The following is a 21,211-nucleotide window of genomic DNA, read 5'->3' as shown; positions in this document are numbered from 1 at the left end:
CGAGGGAGATTGACAGTCATGTTTAGCTTCTTCCATTTTCTAATGATTGCTCCAACAGTGGACCTTTTTTTCACCAAGCTGCTTGGCAATTTCCCCGTAGCCCTTTCCAGCCTTGTGGAGGTGTACAATTTTGTCTCTAGTGTCTTTGGACAGCTCTTTGGTCTTGGCCATGTTAGTAGTTGGATTTTTACTGATTGTATGGGGTGGACAGGTGTCTTTATGCAGCTAACGACCTCAAACAGGTGCATCTAATTAAGGATAATAAATGGAGTGGAGGTGGACATTTTAAAGGTAGACTAACAGGTCTTTGAGGGTCAGCATTCTAGCTGATAGACAGGTGTTCAAATACTTATTTGCAGCTGTATCATACAAATAAATAGTTAAAAAATCATCCATTGTGATTTCTGGATTTTTTTTATTTAGATTATGTCTCTCACAGTGGACATGCACCTACGATGACAATTTCAGACCCCTTTTATATATATATATATATAAACAACTCAAGAGAACACACCAAACTGATCAAGAATACATCAAGGAAATCAATTGAATGGTCTAGAGTTTTTAATTGAGGTTAAAGCTAAACTTTTAAGGGCTGTGACCCTCGAAGTTTAGCTTTAACCTCAATAAAAAACTTGAGCCAGTCTTCATTTGAACAATCCCTATATTGATTCTTAAAATCCCAAGATTGAATTTGCTGTACTGTACATAACAGGGCTCTAGACTGGAACAAAAATGGTTGCAAAACAATATTTTTTTATTATGTGCGAGTGCATAATGTTCAGGTTGTTTTGGTACCTGGGTGGCACTCCGTTAACCATTTGACGCGTACGATCACGCCGGTGTGATTAAAATGTTTTCACTGAACGTGATCAACTGCTAAATTCAAATGTGCTTTCACTAGCACTATGCCCGGACACACTCAGCGCTCGTCATACATCACAACAATTCAGTGTTTTCAACCACATAATGTTTATTTTAGGCTTGAAATATTTAAACAACAAGTACTAGCAAAACAACATTTATTATCTTTGGAATCGGCAATAACAATTCATTCAAATATAAATTGACGAGGTGTTTTATTCATGTCAAATACACATTGTGTAAGTAACTATAAAGTTTACTCTATTCTTCTCCCACTTCACCGGCCGCTTACTTTCATGTATTTTGGGAGAAGTGGATGAATTGACGTGTTGTAAATCCGAAAAGATCTGATTCTCTGAACTGCAGTGCCAACTAACATTGCGGCACCCATTAAGCATTATAGATAATGACAACCAACATCACTATAAAGTTTTCACACAAACAAAAACACATTCACTTACATGTATTTGAGAATCGGAATATAAGGTAGTTGATGACAGCCAACAAGTTTGTTAATATTTTGAATAAAACTTTTTTTTTTAGATAATAGCGATACATCTGCCATACAGGGCTATTGTGGCTGCGGTGTCACGTGACAAGCATGACGCTTCGCCATGTAAATAATACTTTAATAAAATAAGACCCATGGCAATAATACTTTTGTTATACATGTTATTTCTGATACTATTTTAGTAATTTTTTCTTTTAAATGTATGCTTGTTGGAAATGGTGTTCAGATTAAAATATTTTGCAAATACAGTGGGGAGACCAAGTATTTGATACACTGCCGATATTGCAGGTTTGCCCATTTACAAAGCATGTAGAAGTCTGTAATTCTTATCATAGGTACTCTGCAACTGTGAGTGACGGAATCTAAAACAAAAATCCAGAAAATCACATTGTATGATTTAATTAATTAATTTACATTTTATTACATGCCCTGGCTGTGTTTCGGGTCGCTGTCATGCTGGAAGACCCAGCCACGACCCATCTTCAATGCTCTTACTGAGGGAAGGAAGTTGTTGGCCAAGATCTCACGATACATGGCCCCATCCATCCTCCCCTCAATACGGTGCAGTTATCCGGTCCCCTTTACAGAATAGCATCCCCAAAGAATGATGTTTCCACCTCCATGCTTCATGGTTGGGATGGTGTTCTTTAGGGTTGTACTCTTCCTTCTTCTTCCTCCAAACATGGCGAGTGGAGTTTAGACCAAAAAGCTCTATTTTTGTCTCATCAGACCACATGACCTTCTCCCATTCCTCCTCTGGATCATCCTGATGGTCATCGCTTCATTGCTCAAACTTCCGACGGGCCTGGACACGTGCTGGCTTGAGCAGGGGGTCCTTGCGTGCGCCTCAGGATTTTAAATCCATGATGGCGTAGTGTGTTAACTAATGGTTTTCTTTGAGACTGTGGTCCCAGCTCTCTTCAGGTCATTAACCAGGTCTTTCCATGTAGTTCTGGGCTGATCCCTCACCTTCCTAATGATCATTGATGCCCCACGAGGTGAGATCTTGCATGGTGCCCCAGATCGAGGGAGATTGACCGTCATCTTGAACTTCTTCCATTTTCTAATAATTGCGCCAACAGTTGTTGCCTTCTCACCAAGCTGCTTGCCTATTGTCCTGTAGCCCATCCCAGTCTTGTGCAGGTCTACAATTTTATCCCTGATGTCCTTACACAGCTCTCTGGTCTTGGCCATTGTGGAGAGGTTGGATTCTGTTTGATTGAGGACAGGTGTCTTTTATACAGGTAACGAGTTCAAACAGGTGCAGTTAATACAGGTAATGAGTGGAGAACAGGAGGTCTTCTTAAAGAAAAACTAACAGGTCTGTGAGAGCCGTAATTCTTACTGGTTGGTAGGTGATCAAATACTTATGTTATGCAATGAAATGCAAATTAATTATTTAAAATCATACAATGTGATTTTCTGGATTTTTGTCTCTCACAGTTGAAGTGTACCTATGATAAAAATTACAGACTTCTACATGCTTTGTAAGTAGGAAAACCTGCAAAATACTTGTTCTCCCCACTGTATCAAGCTTTTGTCTTTTTAAAAAAAGAAAAAAAAAATTAATCATCATCGCAAAAAAGTCATATTTTACTCACCCTGCTGTTCTAATGCCTTATGTCCTCCTATCCTTTTTGGGTAGAAATTTTGAAAAACATCCTGCACGCGCTTAGGGCTGGGACGGTATGGATTTTTTCTTACCGCGGTTGAACATTCCCGCGGTTCAGCGGTAAACCGCTTTAAACGGCTCCCGATCGAGTTTCGCGCACAGCCGCACACGCACACACCAGCGCACGCAATTGAACATAATAAGGAACATGTTTATTTTACATTTATTTTTTCACGTTTAGAACAGGAACAATTAGAACAGAAATGGAATGATATCTGGAAAAAAAAGTGCTGGCAAAACGAAATATAGACTAGGCCATGGTTTACATCCCAGTCATATTTTTTCCTGAGAGAGCAGATCAGATCACGACTGAGAGATCTGAAGATGGAACAGCATAAACAAAGACAAACAAACACATTTTTATTTATCGGTATTGATCAGTAATATAGCCTACATTTATTTGTTCATGTTTATTTATTTCCCATATTTTTACTTTCAGATTAGTCGTCGTCATCAAACAATCACTTAAACTATAACGACTTTCGCGCACACCCGCCCATATAATATAATATATTATTTATATTTATAGTATTTATATTTTTATATTACATATTTTTACAAATTCAGGCTGTAATTTACATTTACAATTTACATCTCGTGTGTGCTTTTGTCTCAGTGGTTAATGAAGACTATTTAAGGAAGCTAATTTAGCAAAGTGTAGTCACTCGCTGCTCACACTACCGTGATTGTATATTATGCTACGTTTATTATTTATATTTTATAACATTTACATAGCCTATTTATATTATTTTACATATCTCGTGTGGTGTGTGCTTTTGTCTCAGTGGTTCAAGGCTATTTAACGAATACTTTTTAATTTAACAAGGCTATTTAGGCTAATGATTATATATATATATATATATATATATATATATATATATATATATATATATATAACATAAATCATTTTTACATATTAGGCCTATATAATTATTTATATTTATGTTATTAATATTACATAAATAATTTTTACTTACTATATTATTATTATATTATATTAGGCCTATTTTTACATATTTATATTAATTTATATATAGGCTAAATCTCGTGTGCGCTTTTGTCTCAGTGGTGCTATTTAACGAAGGCTATTTAATTTAACAAAGTGTCGCTGCTCACACTACCGTGATTGGATATTACTTATTATTTATATTTATATTACATATTTTTACATATTCATATTAATTTATATATCTCGTGTGCGCTTTTGTCTCAGTGGTTCAAATATTTAACGAAGGCTATTTAAGTTAACCAAGTGTCGCACACTGTGCTTGTAAGCCAGCCAGACGGATATCTTTTTCGATAGCCTTTTAATGAAATTGGAATTTCAGAATCACATAGCCTACTTATATTTAATTGCCTACAATAGATTATTTATTGATTATATTGAATGAAATTTCGCATGCCCAGCTTATTTGTAGTCAATCTTTCCCAAACAGAGTTGGAAGAGAGTAAAAACTTACCAGTACTAAGGAGGGCTGAGGCAGGTCCAGCTCAGTTTGTTTTTTCTGAAGCCGTGTTTTTTTTTTTTGCCAGCTATGGGAGAAATCGGTCACCAGCGTTCGACACAAACCCTCGGCCCGGGCGGTGCGTTCTTTTTTCTGCTTTCATGACTTCTATCTCCCTACCCGCTATTGTCGGCTGCGCAACCATGTGAGAGAATTGTGTTAAGCACGTGCAATTAAAAACCTGCTTATGCGCCTGTATTTTATATTTAGTAACATTTAATATAAATTATAGGCTACAAGACATTACACGGATACAAATGGAATGTTATAATGGAAAATTGCGCTCCCCAACTCGTGAAAGGTCGGATTTGCTCCATCTTTTGATTCAGTTTTGTTTAGAAAACCTTGAATCCATACAAGACACGCACGTCATTAGACACAATCCATGTCATTAGAATCAATGAATCCATGGAATTAGACACAACGTGCACACATGTGCAGGCCAATGTTTTTTTTGTTTTGTTTTTTTTGCGGTGATGGCGGTGACGATCTCAGACCCGCGGTAGGCGTCACGTGACCGCGGTATTGCGGTAACCGTCCCAGCCCTACACGCGCTGCTCCTCCTATAACGGCAGTAAATGGCGACCAGGCAAAAACTTTACAAAAATTATTCAAAAGTATCACACAATGATACAGTGAGACGCGCGCCATATATGGATATAAGGTTTTGAAAGAAAGAAAAACATTATTCAGTCAAAATACTGAGCTCGGTCGTTATTCTGTGTGCGTCCTGGGTGTGCGTGTGAGCCGTAAGCAGCCCCACTATTGTCATGGCATGACAGGATAAGCACACACATGGACCATTTAGAGAAATCAGGCTCAATAGAAACAAACTGGACTCTTGTCTCTTCTATAAGGTAAATAATAAGAAATAATACAGTAACACTAATAAGATAAACCTCCTGAAGTGAATGCTGTGTGCCAGTTGACATGACAACATTGCGTGAGCAGCTGTTGAGGGCTCGCACGCACTCACAGGAACACGCACAGAGTAATGGCCGAGCTTAGTATTTTGAGTGAATAATAAGGTTTCTTTCTCGCAAAACTTTATAGTATGCCTCCTGAACACTTTCCATATATGGCGTGCATCTTACTGTATCATTGCGTGAGACTTTTGTATCCTTTTTGTAAAGTTTTAGCCTGGTCGCTATTCACTGCCATTATAAGAAGGAGCACGTGCAGGACTGTTTTCAAAATTTCTACCTTTGAGGTCCGAAAAAGATAGGAGGACATAAGGCATCGGAACAACAGCAGGGTGAGTAAAATAGGACTATTTTAATTTCAGGGTGAATTATCGCTTTAATATCCTTAGGAATCCTATCAATAGGAAATTTAAACAAGATTAGAGATAAGAATAAAGTGCAAAGCAGCATGAAAATTAACATGACCAGAAAGAAGACCTGATAAATTTGACAAAGAGATTTACGCACAAAGAGATTATTTTAATAGGTGCAAGATGACAATAATGATTGAGTGATTTTGTAGGAGTGAATAGAAAATTAATAATAATAATAATAATAATAATAATAATAATAATAATAATAATAATATTAAAATACATTTTTTACTCTAAAGCCTTTTTGAAGTGCAAACCATCCTTTTCGTGCCAAACTAAATTGAGAAACTTAAAATGTAGTATAATTTTATACTATAGGTCTGCTTTTTACAAGAACCACTTCAAACTGGGGTTGGGCGATGTCTACAGTGAAACATCACGATGCACAATGACACCAGAGGGTTGCGTTTGAGCCTTAAGCTCCGTTAATGTGGCACGCATCTGGAGAAAGAGAAAAGTGCGCTACCGTTCTGTCTCGCGGTCCGGACATTGGTTTAGTTTGTGTAAAACATTAGTAGCCAGACATTAGTAGTAAATTGTTTGGCATTTTTTGCACAATAAAATCTTTAGTGTTTAAATTGTGTTCATTGAACAGTTTTGAATGTAATTTGTATTGTGATTAGGAACAACATTATTTGAAGGGGGCGGGAGAGAATCACGATGCCAGCTCAACATTGTGATGTCGGTCACCCATCGGCGATCATCTATCGGCCCAACCCTACCTCAAATTTCATGATCAAAGTGACCATAAAGTCCATTTAAAAAAAAATCTTACTTGATTTATAATGACATTCAATATGGATGTCTATGAATAACTATCATGATTTGTAATTAAACATTAAAAAAAAAGTCACATAAGAAATATATCACAATTATGATTAGGGATGGAACGATTACCGGTTTCACGATAAACCACGATAAAATGTACTGACGGTTAGTAATATCGCTTAAAATTTAATTATCATTAAAACCAGCGTGTGATTATCACGATTTTGAAAAGTCGCGGTAAATCTCGTCCAATTAGCGTCAGTCTGGTGCAGGCGCAGCGTGCAACGCTGTTTTTTGAATGAGAAGAAACGGCAGATGGCAGTTACAGCGCAGGGAGATTTTTCAGCCTTTTAAAAGGACCAAATCTGAGGTGGTCATATTTTGGCTTTTACAAAAGTCCTGAGGGAAACTTAATCGAAGATGGTCACCCTGTCTGCAAAACATGCCAGAAAAAAGTCGCTGTAAAGGGGGGGAAACACTTCAAATCTGCGAACGCAAGGCAAGTGGACGTTGACCTCAAGCTTCATGTTATTTCCCAGATGTAGTTTGAGCCAAAGACAAACGAACAAGTTCAGACATTTAAAGGGGTCATAGAATGACATTTTTGTACAAGTTAATATGATTCTTTAGTGTCTAAATGAAAAGTTTGTAATATACTTTAATTAAAAATTCTCATTAGTATTGTAAGAAAACACTCATTTTACCTGGTCAAAACCAACTCAGTTTTCAGCAAGTAATTTCAGTGTATGTGACTTTAAATGATAATGAGCTTTGCTCACCCCGCCCCCTCTGCTCTGTGGGGCGTTCGGTTCGACCCGACAACACCACAACACACGTGGAGTGTTGCCTTGACAACATTTGAGGGTATATTTTCGAGAAATAATGGCAACGGGAGTCTCTGAGGACACATCTAAGCAACCTTATCATTTTGAACCGGAGTCGGACCAGGAACAGATGACGAACCCATCGAAGTTCGAACAGGACGTTTCTGAATGGTTGGTTAACGTCGCTTTGATCTATCTTTGTACTGGCAGAGTAGCGTAGTTGCTATGTGTTTACTGATGTGTTAGTTCATTGACAGATTGAGGTTATGTTATAAGATTTTTTTTTTTACATTACTTCTTAATCAGTAACAGACACCGTTATAAACCATGTACAAAAGTAAGCTTAGTGTAGTGTTACCACGTTAACTTTATCACCCGAGTACACAGTTTGTAATAACAAACATAACGCGTTGTTCATTATAAACGTGGGATTATGAATTATATTGAGAACGTCATACACAGAAAGCATGCCGTAATGTAACTTACCCTGTAAACTTTAGCCTCATTCTTTGTGAAGCGTGCAAGCGATTTGCAAAGATTAATATAAAGGTTAATAAAACACAACACCACAATCGCTTAGACGCCATTCTGCTCCAGAGTATCAACAATGGCGGACTGATGACAGCTCGCTCAGGGCGGGTCTGTGTTGAAACGCTGCTGTCAATCAACAATCGTAGGGGGGGCGTACACCGTGTAACGTCACACGGTCAGACGGCTCGATTTGAGACAGGGGAAAATATATAAGGATATTAAAAAAAAACACTGGATGTATTTTTATCATTATAGGATGGTTGTGTACAGGCACTGCCAACACACATTTCCGTTTAATCAACTTGTAAAAGTGCATGTACCATTCTATGACCCCTTTAAGGGATAATCAGGGCTTGACATTAACAACCCTCATTTGCGGGTGCATTTCGGCTGTGACGTGTAACAGTCACTCACACTAGCCACGTTGGCGGTTGAACTTATTATAGTCTTCTCAAAAGTCATCTGTTATAATAGTGTTGCGCATTATAACCAATCACACGTGTTTCTATTGAGTTTATGAATGCAATGTCTAATAATCAGAGGCGTTCAGATTAGCCGGAGCTTTGTTCAGAGCGCGCTATCACTCACTGAAATCTGCACTCAAAGCACAGGTGAACGTGCGATGTACGCAGGAGATTCATTCATCATGCAGTGGTTGACTGTTTTGGTTCTATTTCAGCAGCGAAAATAGTTTCAAACAAACACAGCAGGACCATAGCGCATCTGATATGACTGGCATAAAGTTGGCTTGACGTTTGAGATTCACGAATTTAGGGACCTAAAGTTACATACACCATTGGTATACACGTTTCTAACTTCAGTAGCATTTGAAGAGAATGACTTACAGTCATAACACTGACTGTAAAGTGTTCATCTAGGTGTCAGGTACGATGCACACCTTTTGGATTTTTGATATTTAATAAAAATAAACGGTCAAATCATATGAAAATATGGATATGCATTATTTCACTAGGATACTGTTTGGGCTCATACACAAAATATGCTAGATTTAAATGCGTCATAGCTGATAGAGCACTGACGAGAATATTGCTTGAGAATATATTTACTAGTGCTGGGCGGTATGACCAAAAATGTATATCACGGTATTTTTCTAAATTATATCGGTTTCACGGTATATGACGGTATTTTTTCCCCTATGCTTGACAAGGTGTTAATCACATTTTCTACTGATTGAGAGAGGAAATACTGCAGGAGATTGACTAGAATACCCTGTTTTACTGTCATGACGAGTGAATATTGTAGAAAAATTCCACACTAGAGTTAATGGGTCTACAGGTTTACAAAATGATGCTGTGGAGAGAAAACAACCAATAAAACACAGACATGCAACACACTCAGAATCATACTTACAGACACCTGAATATTAAAAGTTGAGTTGAGGGCACCTTAAGCATTTTAAAAATCTAATCCTATATAACAACAAACTGCCAAAACGAGGAGAAACGAGGATATTTGCAATAGCCTACATTTAAGAGGACTCTCTGAACGAATGACACACATCAGTTTAACACAGAAAGAATAAAGCAGTTACTTTTTGGCCCATTCTTCTTTGAATTGTCAGTTTATTTATTAACTTACATCATTGTCTTTTGAATAATCCATCGTGTCAGCGCGTTCGTGATCAGACATAGGTTATCAGTGTAATCAGTGCATACATTTCATTTTAATAAGACGTGATGAAATATGCGCGCATACACGCTTCTGGTTCTAGAGCACTAGAGTTTATGAAATATGTCCATAAAAAATGTAAACGTGCTCACTCCGGTCTATATCAGTGCTATATGATCCATGTGGTGACCATTGTTAAACTCATCGCAGCGCTCCGTGCAGAAACCGCTCTCTCTCGCGCGCCGCGTGTAGTTTGAATTCTCAACTATAATCAAGGGCTGAATCCGACATCGCTCCCATAACCTCAAATATAGCATTATTTGGAGGGCACAGCGCTTTGTAGTGGTGTCCGAAACCTTAGTGGACGTTATTGAGTGCACTCATTCTATCCCATTGCACCGCAATAACGAGTGTACAGCCGATGTACACACAACGGTTGTCCGACTTCACGCACGTTTTCATTCACTCCTTCAAATAAAGTGATAACGTAGGGAATAGTGAATGAGAGAATAGGATTCAGCCATAGGCTGTGCTGTAATGCGATCTCAACTGTGCTCTGACTGCTCTTACTACAGTGCATCAATGAAATGGGTCCCCTCTCAAACAATGACGCGCTGCGCCGCGTTCCGAACGTTGTTTAAGCGACATATACCGGTATTGCGGTATCATCAAAATTCATATCATAAAATAAATAAATACCGGTATTCGGTATGAACCGGTATACCGCCCAGCACTAATATTTACACCAAATTATTATTTATGCATTGCTATTGACGATGGCCATTATAAGGAAGGAAATCCCACAGAATAGAATCTATCTTTAAAAAGTGCATAGAGCTGCTTGATTCATTTGTTGATTTTCAAATATAAAACTTGTTGAAATGTTAAGTGTGTGCATCTGTTCTTTTTGAACACTCATCTAATTTTGAACAAAACCGTGATAATATTGATAACCATGATAATTTGGGTCACTATAATCGTGATGTGAAATTTCCATATCGTTTCATCCCTATACCATTGTACTGTAAAATACAAAATGAAATACTTAAAAATAATTGAATTTCATAGTACAACTGTAGAACAATAGCACTAATATTTACATCTCTTTTGATGAAACGGGTGGCGCACATTGTATTCCCAAATGCACTTTCTAAACGACTTGCAGACACTGGCAGAGATGGGGTTTGTGTGAAACAAATTTTACTGAGAACTGAGCTGTTGCTGAAAACACCAGATCATGAGCTGCTTGTGTACAAAAGAACACAGTGCCACAATATAAGCCCGGGACACAACAAATTGACGTAAAAACTAGCGGCATAGAAAGATGTCTCGGTCAAAAACTGTGCATGAATACACCAAAAGAAATGTGTGCGAGTAAAAATCGGTCTATATCAACAGGCATCAAGAGTCCATTTTCGTCATTAAAAAAGGGAAACTGAAACTAGAACTGCAGATATGCATACCGCAAACAAAGCAGTGATTTATTTCCATTTTGAATATCAATCATGCAGCTCATGTTATTAAGAAAATATTTGTGCATTTGAATGCTCTGGTAAGATTATGTAAAACAGCCTTATGCCTGTACCACATCTTTGCTCACTTTCATCACTTTCGCTTTTATTCTTGTGCACTAGGGCTGTCAACGAATATTCTAAATTCAAATATATATTCAAATAGTTTAAAAAAAACGAATTTCGAAGGTGAAAATTAATATTCGAATAAAAAAAAAAAGTGGAAAAAAACACCCGCGGTGGTAGAGGCGTGGCTGTCTGCTTTGCGAGTGGGCGCGCTGGCGCGCTAGCGTGCCTGAAGCCTTGTTTATACTTTAGCCTGGCTCCGCAGCGCGAGCCCCCGCTGACTGCGCGCGCTCCTCCCCAAACGGGCGAGGCGTTTATACTTGACGCGCTCGCTGTTGTTCTATTCTTTGAAACGACAGAGGGCGACTCGGAGTAATTGTTCTATAAACCATCAGGAAAAAGCGTTGAGAAGAAGTGGGCTAATGTACACAGGTGCCAATATTTATTTTAGTACACTTCACCGAAAACCACACTACAAAAGAATCATGTAAATCAGATCAAAATAAACCTTGATATTACTTGTGACATGAGAACAAAATGTATGTAGTAATGTAACGTTAACTTGTACAACTAAATTTCACTAAACTCACTTCGTGAGTTTTCACTTAGTTTCGTGAACTTTTCTTTATTAAACGGGCTTGTTTATGCTTTTGTAGGCTCATTTTGTAAATATAAGCAACTAATTTGTATGTACAAACTGGACCACCCTCATCCCGCCACAAGCTCTTTGTCTGCAACACGACAAGAGGCCATAACGGAGAAATTAATTTTGTTCATTTGTAAGGACATGAGACCGATCAGTGTCGTGGATGGGGCAGGCTTCAGGGAGTTCTGTCAAGCAATGGTACCGAGGTATCATAACCCTAACATTACTAAAGTGTAGGCTACTGTACTGACTGAATAGATATTGCATGAATCAAGGATAAATGCACTGCTTCCACTGGTTTGATTATTCACCGTTTCATGTCAAGGAAAAGTTCCATGTTTACCACAGCACAGCTCACTCGGAGCGTTCAATAATATGTTGTAAAACTTCAATTAATATTTGTTTCAATCACTGAATGAAGCCTGCTATATTTGGGACAAGTGTCGCAACCTTAAATTGCTTGCACAAAACTCTTGATCAGCACTCAAAATGTGTTTGTTCATTTAAACCGTTATGCGCAGAGAGCGCGAGGGTGAGGGTGAGAGAGAGTGAGGACTGCGGTCTTGGCCATTCGTTGATTTACTTGTTTTTGTATAGGTAATACGTTGTCAAATATGTTTAAACTTAAATAGACAACCTATACAAGTAGTTATGTCCCTTTGTATTAATTTGTCCTGCGCAACCAGATGTTCGAATATTCGTGTGTTTTTTTTAGGGAATATTCGAATGTCATTTTTGAGCAATTTTGACAGCCCTATTGTGCACAGACTTGTTTGCTAAGCTGAACAGCCAATCAGAATTCTCTCTCTCTCACTAATGGTGGATGCTGAATCGGTAAAAAAAAAAAAAATCCAAACAGCGTCCAACTAGAACCAATGGTGTGGAGTGGAACACAACAAAAGAACTAAGCCGACCGATGCTCAAAAACAGCCCAATGGCCAACCGTCGGCTTGGTGTGTCCCGGCCTTTAGTCTGAAACACGCGGTGCCGATATCAGGGTATCTGCAGGTTTCACCAAGTCAAATTTAAGACTTTTTAAGACCTTTTCAAGACCATTATGAATTAAATTTAAGACCTATATCACGCAATTAAAAAAAAAACGTACAAAAGGAAATGCAGAATCACAAAATTACTTGCAAAATTAAGTAAGTATTAGTAATCTTGCACTTCCTCATAGCTCAATCCCACCAGGATTAATATACAAACACACTACCGGTCAAAAGTCTGAGAACGGAAAGATTTTTTAATGTTTTTACATTCTGCTCACCAATGCTGCATTTATGTTATTAAAAATACAAAAAGCTGTAATATTGTGACAGTTCTGTTGTGACTATTTTCTATGTGAATATATAGTAGTGTCATTTATTCCTGTGATCAAAGCTGAATTTATCATCATTACTCCAGTCTTCAGTGTCACATGATCCTTAACTAAATCACTAATCATTCTCATATGAGGATCTGATGATCAACAAACATTTATGATTATTATCAGTGTTGAACACAGTTGTGTAAAACATTTTTTTTGGATTCTTTGATGGATAAAAAAAAAAGTAAAAAAAAAAAAAAAGATTTCTGAAGGATTATGTGACTCTAAAGTCTGGAGCAATGATGCTGAAAATTCAGCTTTGAATCACAGAAATAAATTATATTTTAAGATATATAATAGTTATTTTAAATTGTAAAAAAAAACAAAAAACATTATTCACAATAATACTGTTTTTGCTGTATTTTGGATCAAATAAATGCAGCCTTGGTGAGCAGGAGAGACTTCTTTAAAAAAACATTTAAAAAATCGAACCGTTCGCAAACTTTTGACCGATAGTGTGTGTGTGTATGTATATAAAAAAAATTTTGTGAGATCAAAATTACTGATTTTGTGGTGGTCATTTTCAGAAATGTGCATGTTTCTTTTTTTTTCATAATTAGGATGCCACATTTACCATATCATTATATTAGATGCACTATAGTCACACATGGCAATAAAACAAACAAAATGCATGAATCTTGTTTGACAATAGGACAAATAAATACAACTTAAATATACAGATACAAACAGTGCTTTAAGTTTAGGTAGGCTACTGTTTATTTTTCCCCGTTGTTGTTGTTGTGTGATTAATACTAAGGACATAGGCAGGGGTGGGTATAGGCTAGGCTATATTGGATTGCTACAGTAATGAGCCCATAGATATGGATATCTATGAATGTGCCTAGATTCGGTACACTCGCGCGAGCGCTGACTGGCGGCAAACGCATGCAGAATCCGCGGCCAGTCTGACTGACATCAGTCCGTGTGTCAGTAGCGAATGAGTTCGGGGTTTCCATCGCTTTTTAAACTCTTTGTTTAGTGCTATCGGGCATATCAAACTTTTATTTGGTCATTATACGAGATGGCAGGTGAGAAAGATTCGCCTTTGCTTTCACGATCGCGTGAACTGGAAGAACTGGAGAACTGAAGCTGAAGAATAAAATCTGTTTGATGTGTCTGTGGTACAATCCGAAAGAGACCCGCGCCAATAACACGAAAGCTGATTGGCTGCAATACAAGATGCATGTTGGTCTCTCACTAGCGAAAAAACGAACAACACACACACACACACACACACACTAAAACATTGCGGGAGCATTTCAATGAGCAATGGAGTAGCGTTACATGGACGTAGGAAAATTAAGACCTGTTTAAAATTATTTAAGACCTAGAACTCAATACTTCAGCGAATTTAAGACTTTTAAGGCCTTAAAATTTTGATTTTGAATTTAAAAGACATTTAAGACTTTTTAAGGTCCCGCGGGTACCCTGGATATTTATCCAATTAAATCGAAGACTAAAACTAAAGCAGCGCAACTCTACAAGGTAAACATTTTACTTCCAAGTGTATTCTCTCAATAAAAACAAAAACAACGAAGCATTAGCAATTACCTTCATTAATTTTGCCCATGTCCACGTTGCTGTGGTTCATCTGCAGGGTGGCCTGCAGCGCGGGCAGAAGCTGTCGGAGGAGCGCTGGGTCCTGAAGCAGAGTGGAGGCTGAGGCCTGGAGGGCAGGAGACACAGGCACTGTGGAGGACGACGAGGAGCTGGACGTGCTGGAGGGGTTACTGGACAAAGGCTGAGAATAACCAGAGTTCGAGGATGGCTTCTCCGCTAAAGTAGATTCTGGGGAAAGAAAGGGATGTTTGTTCAGAACCATTGAAACCTCAGCAAAGTGAACTTCTATAAAAATAATACAATTAGAAGTAGGGCTGCACGATTAATCAAAATCGAACCGCAATCGCGATTTGGCTTATGTGCGATTATGAAAGCGCAAAGGCTGCAATTTTAATTGAATAAATATATGCCCTGCGTGTGAAGAGCGGCTCTGTTGCTTATTACGTGCGTTTGAAAAAACAAACATCTTCACAAACTAGTAATGTGAAGCATTCATAAACCTGTTGTCCAACAAAATACGTTTAATAACATGTTTTAACTCACTTCATATCGAGTGTTTGTGTGTTGATGTGGCTTCTTATCACAGAATGAGGCAGACAATGCATTATTTTATAGTACTATATACAGTGATAATGTCTATGTCAATCAGCACTGAATACTTTATTATTATGAAGATACCCGAGAAGACTTGAACTCAAATACACCATATCTTGATGCAGTCGTGTTTACTATCTTCATTTAATCAGTCCAAACATTTCTATCTTCCCATTATTCAGCCTACAGACTAGCTTAGCTTCACATAAGAGAATTCCCATAGGGATTTCCTGAAAACTATTACTTCTTCTGAGGCAAATGTGGAGTTTCTGCTTGAGGGCACCCTCTGGCTTCCAGTATGAATGAAACTTTTGGGTAGAAAATAAGAAAAAGAATACTTCTCTCTAAATAAATGTATATGATAATCCATATATGTTTTTCTTCAATGTACAGGAGTTTTTCTATTTTTAGAATTCTCTATTTTAACCCTAATTACTACACTAATTGTAATAAAAAATATTTTAAGTCGTCATTAATGGACAATAATTATTGCACAAATAGTAGGCTTATTTAGTACCAAAAGATATCCTCAAAATATTCAATAAATATTATTAAACTAAAATATAGAACATTTATATAATTGAAAAATAGGTGTATGGTCACATTTGATCACCAATGAGTGTGACCAATTAGTAAGGAATACCTGAGGGCTAAATACAAGAAAACATTAATGTTAACAATGTTGCATCTCCATCACTCCATAATAAAATTATACAGTAAATGTGGTTGACGTAATAATCAATCCAAACTATGCTCTACTGTTTACCAAAAATTGCTGCAAATACCTGTACAGTGAAGTTGTGTATCCGCTTAAGCCATTCAAATGTATCAGCGCTGCTTTGTGTGGAACTATTGAGCGCTCCATTAACCACGTGACCGTGCGCCACCAGCATGTCGCAACTCTTTTTCAACGTCTCTGGCTTTAACTGTTATGCCACATTAGCACCAAAACTGTATTTATTTTTTGAATTTTATATAAAATTTTAAAAGCTTAGACTTTCATATCAAAAGCAGGTTTGAGAGAGAAACGCATGAGTGACAGAGAGATTGAGGGAGAGCAGGGAAAGGAAATGAACGAATACGCTGCGTGTTTTAAATAGTGTTAAAAAGTTAATGAATAACGACACGCAATGTGTGGCGGCCAGTGTTGATTCTGTGGCGCACCGCCACGAATTAGTCTATGTGTGGGAAACACTGAAATCCAAAGACCTTTCAAATGATTTTTAGTCATAGGCTGTCTGCATATTAACAGGTAACCTAGCAGATTTTTTTTGTAAAATAGGATTTCTGTAAAATATAAATATTATTATTATATTGTTACATTTATTCTTAAATACACTTTTTTTTTTTAAATGTTAATAATGAAAATGTTATTGTAATATCTTATTTTTTTATTTAGCAATAATAATAATCATTATTATTATTAGTCATATTAATATATAATATACAATATAATAATATACAATATAATATACAATGTTATATAAACACACTTTTCATTTGTATAATTTTTACGCATTTTAAATCGTAATCGCAATTTTAACCAGAATAATCACATTTTGATAGTATCCCCAAATCGTGCAGCCTTAATTAGAAAGAACCAAATAAATTAGTTACTTGTACTACTGAGGGCACTTGTGGCACTGGCCTGCATCGCCTCTTGTCTGTAGTCTCTGTCTTTGGGAAAGCTGTTAACCGTAGTCTTGGCACCTTCTCTCTGCCTTTGTTCTCTGTTCACACAGAAAGTCTGCCGTCAGTTGATGGCTGAAGAGGAGTAGAGGCAGTTACAGGAGATCTAAAGCAACTCACCTTTCCAGCCATTCTTTAGGTTTCTCCCACTGAGAGACTTCTGTCCTGCAGTTATAGTAGTACTTCTTCCCAGAAGAACTGATATGCTCTGACCAGTCATCTGCTGGCTCACGGGGCTGAAAAAGACAGGAAATCTGTCATTTGTGAGAAAATAAGGAAGAGAGATGAGATTCAGAATGATTTATTAGCGAGGTCAACTCCTTGGTCTTTTTGTAGCATCCCTGCTTTAAAAATCTCACTCAAATCAACCTTGCAATTAGATTTCACTATGTTTAACAATGACCAATACATTTTTTTTTGTAAAATGTTTGAATTGGAATAACATTTATAATATTATTAGTACAAAACTCTGTTGTGAATGAGTATATTTAATTACACGTTGTCATATGAACTGAACAACCAGTACAGAGATTGATTCAAGCGTCACAGCCACTAAAGTAAACACCACAGTAGTCTCACGTAGCCAGGCCTTCGGGCCTATCTGACGACAGAAGGTCTGGACTACATTGCAGCTTTCATTGGCAAAGGACCGCCCAAGAGTCTGACCGACATGTAAACCAATCACAGTTTGTTATGTTCCGCATAATGTTTTAGTGGCGTGAAAACGTAAAGTTAAGGTCCTCCAGACCGGCGTGCATCTAATTATTTAAATATTTCATTCAAGAACATTGTGCAAGTTTACTGCAACAATGGTGCCGTGAACATCACATACTTTTGAAAATCCAGCCTTTAGTTGATCCTGATAAACGCTCATTGTCACAGTTGTAAACATGACGGCTTTCTTCTTCCATGAGGGGGTTTGGCGTCACAACAGCTTTGTTTCCAGCCGAACCATTAAAGAAAGCGACACACAGCCTGTAGAATTCAACCAATCAGATGACGACTTTGAAACTTCCGAAGCGTTTCCCAGTTTGTGTACATTATGCATCAGCCAACGGTCCGTGGGCGTGACGTCTGAGGCGGAGACTAACATCACAGTAATAATTCTTGGGTTATTTGGGTTCAGACAAAAGTGAAAAATTCAACGAGGGAGTCAGTTATGAACTTAGCAACAGCTCTAAACAATTCACAATTCATTACTAATTACTAAGTCACTAATTCACCAGGGAGTTGTTGTGAGGTGAATCTTTTTGACCCCTTTTTGAAAGTCATTTGTTTGCGAATCCGAAATCAGACCTTGTACTGTGTTTATATTTGTGTGCTGGAAACTGGTGCATAATCTAAAGATGTAATTAACAGCACCTCATATAAGATGGTATCAGACAAAACATCATGGAGATTACAGTTTTTCCCAAACCAATGGCAACTGTATATTTTTTTGTGAGAACTGTGACAGTGTTGTTCAATAAAAGTAGGGCTGCAACAACTAATAGATTATAATCGATAATGAAAATGATCGATAACAAATGTGATTGATTAAATCACACCTGGGTGCTGCTCACGGAAACATCTACCAGTCATGTAACTAGTGAATAAAGCATTTCTAAGTATACAAAACTCATCTGAAATATAGTGAAGGACAAAGAGTAAGCTACTGCCGGAAAGTGCATGGCCCACGGTATCCTTAACATGAGAATGCTTTATCTTAAGCGCACAGCCTATGGTTTAACAGGGCTTGTCCTGTCAGATGCTGTGATAGATGCGTGCGCTATTTAAAGCATTTAATACATGTTTTGCCAAGCGCATAACTTATATCTATCTTATCCTTATCTGAAAATGTTCAAAAGTCATGTGAGTATTTCCATTTTCCACAAAGGCTTGTCCTGACAGAAAGCACAATTAAACTTCATTTTCAGATTCAATGAACAACGGAGCAAAATAAAACAGGAGTGCAATAATACTGACTAAAATATACATTTTGCTATGATATATATGCATTTTGATGGACATTAAATGTATGTTTAAATTGCTACATGGAACAAGTAGTAAATGTAAAGGAACGATTGTAATGAGGTATAACTTAATATATCAAGATGAGTGAATGTGTGTTAATGTGTGCATTTAACCCTTTTCTTGCGCATAATGTATAGCATAGCCTACACAGATGCATTCTTCAGTAAGCAAACTGTTTGGAAAAAAAACATTGGGCAAGAGGTTATTTTAAAAATAAAAATACTAAACATAAAATTCAGCTTTTTAAGTGTAAATAAATAAATTATTCAAAGTTTATTTAAAAGATTATCAAAATAAAAGTACCCTAAATACAAGTAAAACTAAATATTATTTAGTTTTTGTTGAATATATGTTAGCTTGATTGCAGGGCTGTGTTCAGCATTCATATACTGCTAACAAACACATCTGATCTGTGTCTGGGTGACATGACCCTAAACCAGCTTAAATTAGGCCCAGGTTGAAAGGGTCGATTCCGAAAAATGCCCTAAATCATAGGCAAATCAGTGCTTGTGCACGTGAGTGACAATCACACAGTGTGAATTATCAAAGACACGATCTGAGAGAATTGCAGACGTGTCTCCTGCTGTGTGAAATGTTTCGACTGAAAAATACATTGGCGATGACCCTACAGCCAATGAGCGAGCAAGATACAGGGCAGCAGGAGGTTCAGGGAGGAGTTATAGACCAGAATATCAATATTTTAATAGATATATTTACAATTCTATCAAACAGAAACAAAGCACAAACATTTGCTTGACAAGCCACAACAGTAGCAAATTGCTAAATTATTTATTTATCTCAAACTCTCTTTGCAAAACACAATTCTTGCTCCCTGCATCTCCCCAAACATTTCCTCTGCCAAAATCTTTTTTCTTTTTCGCTGCAAATCAGCGCACAGACAATTTGGATTGCAAACTTTCTGCAGTTTATCATTTTTAATAGGGGTGTAAGGATATTCAAACCGAACCAAAAAAACGCGAGACAACACCCATGGTTCAAAGCGCGGTAATCTCATGTCAAACTGAACGTGGCCGCCCCCTGCTGCCGCAGCCCAGCTCTCACTTCACCTTGTCACAAAACAATTTTTTTCCTTCCTTGATATTCAATTAAATAGTAACTTAAATATAACTAAATATGCACCAACGTATCTTCTATGTGCATGTCACATGACTTGGGTGATTGATCCTGGATCGATCACGCTCGGCAGTTTACATACTGCAGGATGGCAACTCCGAGTCATATTGAATTTGCAGACCTCCTGTGTGTTCACATTTTGGTTTTCCAGTGGAGTACAATAATGTAAATTGTGTCGTCGACAAACACTTACGTCAGACGACGTGAGTTTTCACAAAAGTTGCTCATACGACAGGAATCATGCAAGCACATCTCCGGAGACATCATCCTGACAATGATATCAGCAGCACACGTAAGAGACCTCAAAAACAGGAAACTCTTCCCACTGCCTTTAGATTTAAGCTTCAGGCTGACTCGTGCTCAAGCAATTACCAAGGCAATTGGTGTTTTCATGGTGCTGGATTTGCGCCCATTCTCAGTTGTTGAGAACGACAGATTCACGCATTTGCTACTTGTTAGAGCCCAGATATCAACTAGCGAGCCGACCGCATTTTAGTCAGAATGCGTTGCCTCAACTTTACAACAAAGTGAAAGCCAAACTGGTGGAGGAATTGAGCAATGCAAAATTAATTGCTTTAACTACAGATGGGTGACTTGACTTCATCACGATCACAGCACACTATATTACCGACAACTGGGTAATTGCAAATCCCGTTCTCCAGACATGCGCGGTCTATGAAAGCCATACAAGTGACAATCTGTCGGAAATACAACAGCTGAGTGCAAAATTGACAGAGAAAATGTGACTGTTCCCGTGACAACAGAATGCCAAAACGCAAGTTAAAGCAGCCGGATTTCACAAAACGTTCAATGTTTTGCACACAATTAACCTGGCATCACAAAAGAGGATGGGCGTTAACCAGATGTCACGGCTTTCAGGCAGAGTGAGAAAGGTTGTCCCTTTTTTCCATCGAAGCACTACTGCTGCAGCAGTGCTCAAGGACCAACAAGAGATGCTCCAACTGCCTCCACACAAACTGATCCAGGATGTC

At 37.7% G+C, this 21,211-nt stretch overlaps 1 protein-coding gene across 5 annotated transcripts in view; it reads right to left on the bottom strand.

Annotated features, from left to right (window-relative positions):
* The window catches only part of wacb (WW domain containing adaptor with coiled-coil b), a 54,833-nt gene that overhangs the window by 23,625 nt on the left and 9,997 nt on the right, over window positions 1–21,211 (bottom strand). For 4 of the 5 annotated variants that reach the window (XM_079819048.1, XM_079819050.1, XM_079819049.1 and 1 more), the window contains exons 5-7: window positions 17,193–17,308; window positions 17,001–17,113; window positions 14,781–15,017 (exon numbers count right to left, since the gene is read on the bottom strand). In XM_079819048.1, the coding sequence (XP_079675174.1) occupies window positions 14,781–15,017; window positions 17,001–17,113; window positions 17,193–17,308 (466 nt within the window). Of the gene's footprint in view, window positions 1–14,780; window positions 15,018–17,000; window positions 17,114–17,192; window positions 17,309–17,904; window positions 18,048–21,211 lie in introns of those variants that run through there. The other variant, XM_079819052.1, reaches the window with a different exon arrangement.

This window comes from Gobio gobio, assembly GCF_949357685.1.
Source record: "Gobio gobio genome assembly, chromosome: 6".
NCBI lineage: Eukaryota > Metazoa > Chordata > Actinopteri > Cypriniformes > Gobionidae > Gobio > Gobio gobio.
Note: the sequence above shows the minus strand (reverse complement) of the source record. Positions and strands in the feature narration are given on the sequence as shown.